General features: G+C 52.5%; 1 protein-coding gene across 7 annotated transcripts in view; it reads right to left on the reverse strand.

Annotated features, from left to right (window-relative positions):
- Positions 1 to 7,103, reverse strand: part of FANCA (FA complementation group A) — an 82,476-nt gene extending 75,373 nt beyond the window's left edge. For all 7 annotated transcript variants that reach the window (XR_007721869.1, XM_050772870.1, XM_050772871.1 and 4 more), the window contains exons 1-4: positions 6,862 to 7,103; positions 6,173 to 6,282; positions 4,882 to 4,975; positions 91 to 233 (exon numbers count right to left, since the gene is read on the reverse strand). Coding sequence is in view for 6 of the 7 variants with exons in the window: in XM_050772870.1 (XP_050628827.1) it covers positions 91 to 233; positions 4,882 to 4,975; positions 6,173 to 6,282; positions 6,862 to 7,084 (570 nt within the window). In the remaining variant the exon portion in view is untranslated. The remainder of the gene's footprint in view (positions 1 to 90; positions 234 to 4,881; positions 4,976 to 6,172; positions 6,283 to 6,861) is intronic.
- Between the last annotated feature and the right edge of the window lie 3,057 nt (positions 7,104 to 10,160).

Below are 10,160 nucleotides of genomic sequence, written 5' to 3' on the forward strand. Positions count from 1 at the left end.
ACCTGAAACAATATTAAAGAAATGTCCTGTTTTCCCAACCAGCTTAAAAGTAACAATGGGCAGGTCTCCTCATCCTGGCTGGTGTCTTACTCTCTGCTCCACAGTCAGCAGCACAGGGTGACTGGTCTCCGCTGCAGCTGTGCAGACCTGTCCCACGCTGGAGGCAACCATCCCGGCTGAGAGAACACCCACGGGAACCCCCAGCCTTGAGGCCTGATCCTGCAAAGCAGAGCCTTAAACACAAAACAAAACCACAGCTTTCTCTTAACACATGAGACAAAATCTAAAACCAAAGACTTGCTGTTTCAAATGCCTTATTTTTGGCCGGGTGCGGTGGCTCACGCCTGTAATCCCAGCACTTCGGGAGGCCGAGGCGGGCAGATCACGAGGTCAGGAGATCGAGACCATCCTGGCTAACACGGTGAAACCCCGTCTCTACTAAAAATACAAAAAATTAGCCAGGCGTGGTGGCGGTGCCTGTGGTCCCAGCTACTCGGGAGGCTGAGGCAGGAGAATGGCGGGAACCCGGGAGACAGAGCTTGCAGTGAGCTGAGATCATGCCACTCACTCCAGCCTGGGCCACAGAGCGAGACTCTGTCTCAAAAAATAAATAAATAAATAAAAATAATAAAATAAAATGCCTTATTTTAAGATGCAGCACACGCACAAAAAATGCCTTTTAAAGGGGGAAAATAGATACAAAGGGAAAAATGTGAGATAAAAATTAAAATTTGATGACCCAAGCAGCGCACAATAAAACTGGTGGCAACACCCGAACCCAGAGTTACACATTCGTGTTCGTTACGTTCCCACGACACAAAAGAAGCAAGGTAAAGAATACATTCTGACCAAGAACTTTATCATCTTTTTCCAAAGGAGCACAATCGAGAACTCCAGCAGGCTCTTTCAATTACATTGTTTTTCCAATTACTTCAGAGATAACCCTGCTCCTCTTGACTCACATTGATGGTTGTGTCAAAATCAGGCAGGGATTTCCCAGTGCTCTGACATGTACCTGGTAGGCAGGTACAGTCACAGCTGTGCTCAGTCCACAGGCCACCGAGTGGAACCTCACTAACAGCCTGCAGCAGCCACCATTCTCCCGAGCAGCCACTGGTCTGTGTTCAATACAGTGAGAAATGGTGAGCAACCTGGAAGCAGGCAATGCCAATAAGCTATTTTCTAATTTATTTGCCTTCCAAAATTTTTTCTTTTTCGTTTTTTTGCAATGGTGTCTTGCACTGTCACCCAGGCTGGAGTGCAACAGCGCCATCTCGGCTCACTGCAACCTCCACTTCCCAGGTTCAAGCAATTCTCCTGCCTCGGCCTCCCACACAGCTGGGATTACAGACATGCATCACTATGCCCAGTTAATTTTTTATATTTTTAGTAGAGATGGGGTTTCACTATGTTGGCCAGGCTGGTCTCCAACTCCTGACCTCATAATCCGCCCACCTTGGCCTCCCAAACTGCTGGGATTACAGGTGTGAGCCACCACGCCAAGCCAAAACTAATTGCTTAAAAAAACTGGGCCGGGTGCGGTGGTTCACGCCTGCAATCCCAGCACTTTGGGAGGCTGAGGCGGGCGGATCACGATGTCAGGAGATCGAGACCATCCTGGCTAACACGGTGAATCCCCATCTCTACTAAAAATACAAAAACAAAATTAGCCAGGTGTAGTGGTAGATGTCTGTAGTTCCAGCTACTCGGGAGGCTGAGGCAGAGAATGGTGTGAACCTGGGAGGCGGAGTTTGCAGTGAGCCGAGGTCGCGCCACTGCACTGCAGCCTGGGCGACAGAGCCAGACTCCGTCTCAAAAAAAAAAAAAAAAAAAACAACAACAAAAAAAAACTGGAGGCCAGGCTCGGTGGCTCACGCCTGTAATCCAAGCACTTTGGGAAGCCGAGGCGGGTGGATCACCTGAGGTCGGGAGTTTGAGACCAGCCTGACCAACATGGTAAAACCCTCTCCCTACTAGAAATACAAAATTAGCCAGGCATGGTGGTGCATGCCTGTAATCCCAGGTACTCGGGAGGCTGAGGCAGGAGAATCGCTTTAACTCGGGAGGCAGAGGTTGCAGTGAGTCGAGATCACGCCACTGCACTCCAGCCTGGACAACGAGAGCAAAACTCCATCTCAAAAAAAAACACAAAAAACTGGAGACTGCAATACGTGCCTGTTTTTGTAATGTACTGAATCTAAAAACACATTATCAACACATAAGTTAAAACATTTACAGGCCGGGGACGGTGGCTCATGCCTGTAATCCCAACAGTACGGGAGGCCAAGGAGGGTGGATCACGAGGCCAGGAGTTCGAGACCAGCCTGGCCAAGATGGTGAAACCCCGTCTCTACTAAAAATACAAAAATTAGGTGGACGCAGCGGCGGGCACCAGTAATCCCAGCTACTCGGGAGGCTGAGGCAAGAGACTTGCTTGAACCCAGGAGGCAGAGGATGAAGTGAGCCGAGACTGCGCCACTACACTCCAACCTGGGCAACAGAGCAAGACTTGGTCTCAAAAAAAAAAAAAAATTTACAATAATTATAGAAGCTTAAAATTATAATGTGAGAAATCATCAACTGTTGATGAAATTCTCGGTAGAAAAGTAGACAGATCGGACACAGTGGCTCAGGCCTGCAATCCCAACACCGTCGGAGGCTGAGGTGAACGGATGGCTTGAGCTCAGGAGTTTGAGACCAGTCTGGGCAACTGGCAAAACGCTGTCTCTACAAAAAAATTAGCCAGGCATGGTGGTGCACACCTGTACTCCCAGCTACTCAAGAGGTTGGGGTGGGAGGATCACTTGAGCCCAGGAGGTCAAGACTGCAGTGAACCGTGATTGCACTCCAGCCTGGGCAACAGAATGTTTTTTTTTTTAAAAAAAAAGCAGACAATTCCTTTTTTTTTTTTAAGACGTAGTTTTGTTCTTGTTGCCCAGGCTGGTGTGCAATGGAGGGGTCTCGGCTCACTGCAACCTCCGCCTCCCAAGTTCAAGTAACTCTCCTGCCTCAGCCTCCTGAGTAGCTGGGACTATAGGCACCTGCCACCACACCAAGCTAATTTTTGTATTTTTAGTAGAGACAGGGTTTCACCACGTTGGTCAGGCTGGTCTCAAATCCCGACCTCAGGTGATTTGCACGCCTCAGCCTCCCAAAGTGCTGGGATTACAGGCGTGAGCCACTGTGCCCGGCCAACCATGCCAATTTCTAGTCGTTTGTTTCCAATGTATCTCCACGGGAAAGTCTGTTTTTATCTACAAGGCTTTTACTGTGCGTGTGTGTGTGTGTGTGTGTGTGTGTGTGTGTGTGCGTGCGCAGAAAAAAACAAACTGAAAAATGAATCAAAGGTTTATCTGTGCGGCTAGTCTGGATCCTTGGAATAATATGTAATTTGTGAAATTCAAATATAATTGTGACAGTGAAAATCCGTATCATTTGCCAATGACATTCAGTGTTCAGTGGTCAAGGGAGCGTTATTACTGAAGGTTATTTTATTTTATTTTATTTTTTTTATTTTATTTTTTTTTTTTTTTTTTTTGAGACAGAGTCTCGCTCTGTCACCCAGGCTAGAGTGCAGTGGCCGGATCTCAGCTCACTGCAAGCTCCGCCTCCCGGGTTCACGCCATTCTCCTGCCTCAGCCTCCCGAGTAGCTGGGACTACAGGCGCCCACAACCGCGCCCGGCTAATTTTTTGTATTTTTAGTAGAGACGGGGTTTCACCATGGTCTCGATCTCCTGACCTTGTGATCCGCCCGCCTCGGCCTCCCAAAGTGCTGGGATTACAGGCGTGAGCCACCGCGCCCGGCTATTTTATTTTTATGTTTTGAGACGGAGTCTCGCTTTGTCACCCAGGCTAGAGTGCAGTGGCCGGATCTCAGCTCACTGCAAACTCCGCCTCCTAGGTTCATGCCATTCTCCTGCCTCAGACTCCCACGTAGCTGGGACTACAGGCGCCCGCCACCACGCCCGGCTAGTTTTTTGTATGTTTCAGTAGAGACGGCGTTTCACCGTGTTAGCCAGGATGGTCTCGATCTCCTGACCTCGTGATCCGCCCGTCTCGGCCTCCCAAAGTGCTGGGATTACAGGCTTGAGCCACCGCGCACGGCCTATTTTATTTATTTTTTATTTTTTTTTGAGACGGAGTCTTGCTCTGTCGCCCAGGCTGGAGTGCAGTCCCCGGATCTCAGCTCACTGCAAGCTCCGCCTCCCGGGTTCACGCCATTCTCCTGCCTCAGCCTCTCGAGTAGCTGGGACTACAGGCGCCCACCACCGCGCCCGGCTAATTTTTTGTATTTTTTAGTAGAGACGGGGTTTCACCGTGTTAGCCAGGATGGTCTCGATCTCCTGACCTCGTGATCCGCCCATCTCGGCCTCCCAAAGTGCTGGGATTACAGGGTTGAGCCACCGCTACCGGCCTGAAGGTTATTTTAATAGAAACAAGTCATTACATAACAAAGACGTGAAGGATCAGAAAATAACTTACTGTTGTTGACCCAGAACTTTCCCCATCTCCCACTCTCAAACTGGGGAGAGAAGGAGGTACCTAGAAAATTGCCTTCCCGTCTACTCTCCTGGGCACACCACAACCGGTCTCAACGAGCAAGGGGCAATCCCTGTTGCTGCTATATCCCATATTTTTCCAAGGGACACTCTGGGTCCTACTGCTTCTGAGTTGCAGGTTGACTCAAACGCTGCTTTTAAACACAGCATCATAAGACGCCCAAGCACAAGTCACAAAAACATCACATAGAATTTGTGACCACACAAAGTGGAAATCCATCATCTGAGGAAATTTAAATTTCTACTTAATTTAGCAAACCATAGTTCCTATATAAAAACTCTTCTGCAATTCAAAATAGAGAAAATGAAGCTGTAACTTACCTATAAAGGAACTAGAATGATTAGCATAGGTCTCAGAACTGTCACAGTCAATCAATTTGCTGAGAGACAATTTTTTACACGGTGGACCTTCTACCTAGAATCCAAAACAATGAACTCCATTTAAAAAGTTCAAGCTCCAGGCCGGGCGCAGTGGCTCACGCCTGTAAACCCAGCACTTTGGGAGGCTGAGGTGGGCCGATCACGAGGTCAAGACCAGCCTGACCAACATAACGAAACCCTGTCTCTACTAAAAATACAAAAATTAGCCGGGCGTGGTGGTGTGCACCTGTAGTCCCAGTCACTCAGGAGGCTGAGGCAGGAGAACTGCTTCAACCCGGGAGGTGGAGGCTGCAGTGAGCCGAGATCGCCCCACTGCACATCAGCTTGGGCAACAGTGTCAGACTCTGTCTCAAAAAAAAACAAAAAACAAAAAACAAAATTCAAGCTCTGTGCATAAACACAAGCTGTGTGTAAGTAATGCTTCCCTACCGGGCTTTTTTTTTTTTTTTTTTTTTTTTTTTTTTTTTTTTGAGACGAAGTCCCCCAGGCTGGAGTGCAGAGGCGGGATCTCCCTCATTGCAACCTCGGGCACATTACAGGTGCCCGCCACCACACCCGGCTACTTTTTATATTTTAAGTAGAGACAGGGTTTCACCATGTTGGTCAGGCTGGTCTTGAACTCCTGACCTCAAGTGATCCACTCGCTTCGGCCTCCCAAAGTGCTGGGATTACAGGCGTGAGCCACCACACCGGGCTTTTTTTTTTTTTTTTTTTTTTTTTTTGGAGACAGTCTCGCTCTGTAAACCAGACCGGATTGCAAGTGGCGTCATTTCCGCTCACTGCAATTTCGGCCTCCCGGGTCCAGATTCAACCAATTCTCCTGCCTCAGCTTCCCGAGTAGCTGGGATTACAGGCTCCCGCCACCACATCCAGCTACTTTTTGTATTTTTAGTAGAGACGGGGATTTCACCATGCTGGCCAGGCTGGTCTTGAACTCCTGACCTAGGATGATACACCCGCCTCGGCCTCCCCAAATGCTGGGATTACAGCCCTGAGCCACCGCGCCCGGCCTGTTTTTTTTGTTGTTGTTTTGTTTTTAATAAAAGAGGCGGGTTCTCACCCTGTTGCCCAGGCTGTTCCAGAACTCCTGGGCTCAGGCCACCCTCCCCCTCTGCGGGCCAGGCCACCGCGCCCGCCGCCTCGCGTGTCTTCTTAGGAAAGCTGTGCCGTGGCTGGGCTCAAAAACCCCGAACCTAAATCTGCCCGCAGACGGACCCCAGCTTCCTCTTACCTCCAGCAACAGGGCAGTCAGGTCCTGGTGGCTTCGCAGGAGGCGCACAGCTGAGTCCTTTAATTTCTGTGCCCTTTCAGGATTGTATTTCTGCCTCTTGAGCCTTCCCGCTACGGAGAGAAGTCGGTTCCAAACCATCACAGCCCCGTTTACACCCGGGGTCCCGGGCCCGACGCGCAGGACGCCGCGGGGAAACCCACCAGGGACACCCTCCCAAGAGCGGCCGCGGCTCCTCCCCAGGGCGCAGGTGTCGGGAAACTAAGGGAAACGGCGCCAGCGCGGACGCCGCGGAAGACGGCCCAAGAGGGCCCGAGTCAGGGGAGCCCGAGAAGGCTGGCGAGGGGCGGCCTCTGCGCTGAGGGGACCCACGCCGCCCACCCCAGGCCCGGCTCTGGCAGGGCGGCCGGCGGAGGCGGCGTTCGGGAAACCAGGGGGCGCCCCGCGGGCAGGGCCGGAGGGCGTCGGCCCAGGCGCAGGAGGGGCCGGGTCGGGGTCGGGGTCGGGGTCGGGGCCGGGCCGGGTCCGAGGCAGCCGCGCCGCCCCATCCTGGCGCCCGCCCCGCGCAACCCCCCGGGCGCGGCCTCCCGGGATCAGACCGGCGGAGGTTCGGGCGGGAAGGGATTGGGCGACCGGCGAAACCGTCCCGGGCCCGGTGCTGCCCACTCCCGCGGCCTGCCGCGCCCGCCTACCCAGCAGCTCGGCCCAGGACCTCCGGCGGCCCCCTGGGCCCTGGCCCGAGGCGGAGTTCGGGACCTGCAAGCCGGCCATGGAGTCAGCGCCTAGAGCCCTGGCGGCGGCGCCCTGCGCCCGAGCCCGCGCTGCCTTCTTATTGGCTGCGGCCAGGCGCGCGCGCCCGTTGGCTGGCGGCGGCCAGGCCGCGCCCCTCAGGTCGAGGCCTCGCGTGGCGGCCATGTTGGTCGTGGCGGAGGCGCCTGCGCGGTGATGTCCGGCTTGGGTTCGGCTGTGCGGCCGCGGTGTAGTCCGCTAGGGCGTCTCGCGCAGGGAGGCTGCGGCCCGTCAGGCGTGGTTCCTGCCGGGAATGACTGGGGTTGGTCCTGAAGCGACCACCTGGCCAACCAAGCCGAGGCAGGCGCAGAGCCCCGCGGGGAGCGCGGAGCCGCGCGCGCCTCTGAGCTCGGGGCAGCCGCTGTTCCTCCTCCCGGCGGCCGAACGGTCCCCGCGCTGGGCGGCGTTTCGGCAGCCGGAGACCGCGCGGTGGCCGCGCCTGTGCTCCCAGCGCTTTGGGAGGCCGAGGCTGGAGGGTCGCTTGAGCCCAGGAGTTCCAGACCAGCCTGGGGAACAGAGCGAGACCCCATCACTTTTCTTTGGTTTTGTTTGTTTTTTGTTTTTCCTTTTTTTGAGACGGAGTCTCCCTCTGTCTCCCGGGCTGCAATGCAGTGGCGCGATCTCGGATCCTCAAGTGATTCTCCTGCCTCAGCCTCCCGAGTAGCTGGGATTGCAGGTGCGCGACACCACGCCTGGCTGATTTTTGTTATTTTTAGTAGAGACGGGGTTTTCTTTTAACCAGCCTGGGCGGCAGAGCGAGACCCTGTCTCAAAACAAAACCCAACATAAGAATTGGTAAAAGCGAGTGCCGGCCGGGCGCGGTGGCTCAAGCCTGTAATCCCAGCACTTCGGGAGGCCGAGACCGGCGGATCACGAGGTCAGGAGATCGAGACCATCCTGGCTAACACGGTGAAACCCCGTCTCCACTAAAAATACAAAAAATTAGCCGGGCGTGGTGGCGGCGCCTGTGGTCCCAGCTCCTCGGGAGGCTGAGGCAGGAGAATGGCGGGAACCCGGGAGGCGGAGCTTGCAGTGAGCCGAGATGGCGCCACCGCACTCCAGCCTGGGCCACAGAGCGAGACTCCGTCTAAAAAAAAGAAAAAAGAAAAAGGAGCGAGTGCCTAGGGGAAGCTAAGGTGCCTCAAAGCCCTGGGGAAGTAGAGGCTCTGGAGACCCGTCCCCATCCCCCCGCAGTGGCCGCGGTCCCCAGCAGGCGCCTTTATTGTGTTGATTGCTTCAATGACGTTCAGCACCACAAATGCTCTTTGTCAGCCGAGGCACTGAGTGGGGCCTTGGATTCACCAGCGGAGAATGGAGCAGGAATGAGAATTCAGAGTCCATGAAACCCCCACAACGACTCCTGCACGGCCCTACTCGGACACTTCGCAATCCATGGTGAGTACTAAGGGAACAGCCTGAAATCACGCTGCCGCACTCTAGCCTGGGCAACAGAGCAAGACCCTGTCTCAGAAACAAAAACAAAAAAAAGACAAAGCAATTAAGAGAACTAGACTCAGAGGTGACTGAGAAATTGAAACAGGCTGGAAATTTAAAATAACTATGATTAATATGTGGAGGTCTCTCGTATGAAGGGTGAACAATATGCATGAGGAGGAAACTCATCAGATTGTAAGAAAGAAAGAACGCGGTAACAGGTGATGCTTCTGATGGGTCAGTAGTATCATCAACACAGCTGAGAAAAATAGGAATTACATTGGAAAACAAAGAGGAAAAGAGGTTTTTTGTGTTTTGTTTTTTTTTTTAAAAAGAGCATCCAAGAACTGTGGGAAAATATCAAATGATACAATATGCATGTAATAGGACTCCCAAAAGAAGAAGAAAGAACAAATTAGAAAAAATGTTTGAAGAGAAAATTACCAACAATTTTCCCAAAATAACAAAAGACAACAAAATGCAGACCTGAGCTCAGAGCACACACAAAACTTGATAAATATGAGCCCCTGCTTCACACATGCACTGTGTTCAAACTGTGGAAATCAGAGAGAAAACCATGAAGATGGCCGGAAAAGAAAGATACGTTAAATACAATTAACAAAGGTAAGAATTCCAGCCTGGGCAATATGGCAAGACTCCATCTCTACAAAAAATACAAGAAGTAGCCCAGTGTGCTGACATAAGCCTGTAGTCCCACTTGGGAGGCTGAGGTGAGAGGATCACTTGAGCCCAGGAGGCTAAAGCTGCAGGGAACCATGATCGTGCCACTACACTCCAGCCTGGATGACACAGTGATACCCTGTCTCAAAAAAAAAAAAAAAAAAGGGCAGGGGCACCTGGTACAGTGGCTCACACCTGTAATCCCAGCATTTTGGGGGGCCGAGGTCAGTGGATCACCTGAGGTCAGGAGTTCGAGACTAGCCTGGCCAACATGGAGAAATCTGATCTCTACTAAAAATACAAAAATTGGCCAGGTGTGGTGGCTCATGTCTGTAATCCCAGCACTTTGTGAGGCTGAGGCCAGCAGATCACCTGAGGTTGGGAGTTCAAGACCAGCCTGACCAACATGGAGAAATCCCCTCTCTACTAAAAATACAAAATTAGCCGAGTGTGGTGGTACATACCTGTAATCCCAGCTACTCTGGAGGCTGAGGCAGGAGAATCGCTTGAACCCAGGAAGCAGAGGCTGTGGTGAGCCGAGATCGCGCCATTGCACTCCAGCCTGGGCAACAAGAGCAAAACTGTCTTGGCAGGGTGCAGTGGCTCACGCCTGTAATCCTAGCACTTTGGGAGGCCGAGGCGGGTGGATAACAAACTCAGGAGATTGATACCATCCTGGCTAACACGGTGAAACCCCATCTCTACTAAAAATACAAAAAATTAGCCGGGCATGGTTGCAGGCACCTGTAGTTCCAGCTGCTCGGGAGGCTGGGGTGGGAGAATGGCGTGAACCCGAGAGGAGGAGCTTGCAGTGAGCTGAGATTGCACCACTGCACTCCAGCCTGGGCGACAAGAGCGAAACTCCATCTCCAGAAAAAAAAGTTCACCTGTCCTTTGATCTGGCACATCTTTTGTAATGGCCTGTTCTGCCTCTGCTTTGCCACACAGCAGTGTGGAGAGAGTTATCCCTATCAGTTGTAAGGAACTTCCTCATTCTTTTTCTTTTTTTTTTTTTTCCCGAGACGGAGTCTCACTCTGTCGCCCAGGCTGGACTGCAGTGGCATGATCTCCGCTCATTGCGACCACC

The sequence above is a fragment of the Macaca thibetana genome, chromosome 20 (genome assembly GCF_024542745.1).
Source record: "Macaca thibetana thibetana isolate TM-01 chromosome 20, ASM2454274v1, whole genome shotgun sequence".
Taxonomy (NCBI): domain Eukaryota; kingdom Metazoa; phylum Chordata; class Mammalia; order Primates; family Cercopithecidae; genus Macaca; species Macaca thibetana.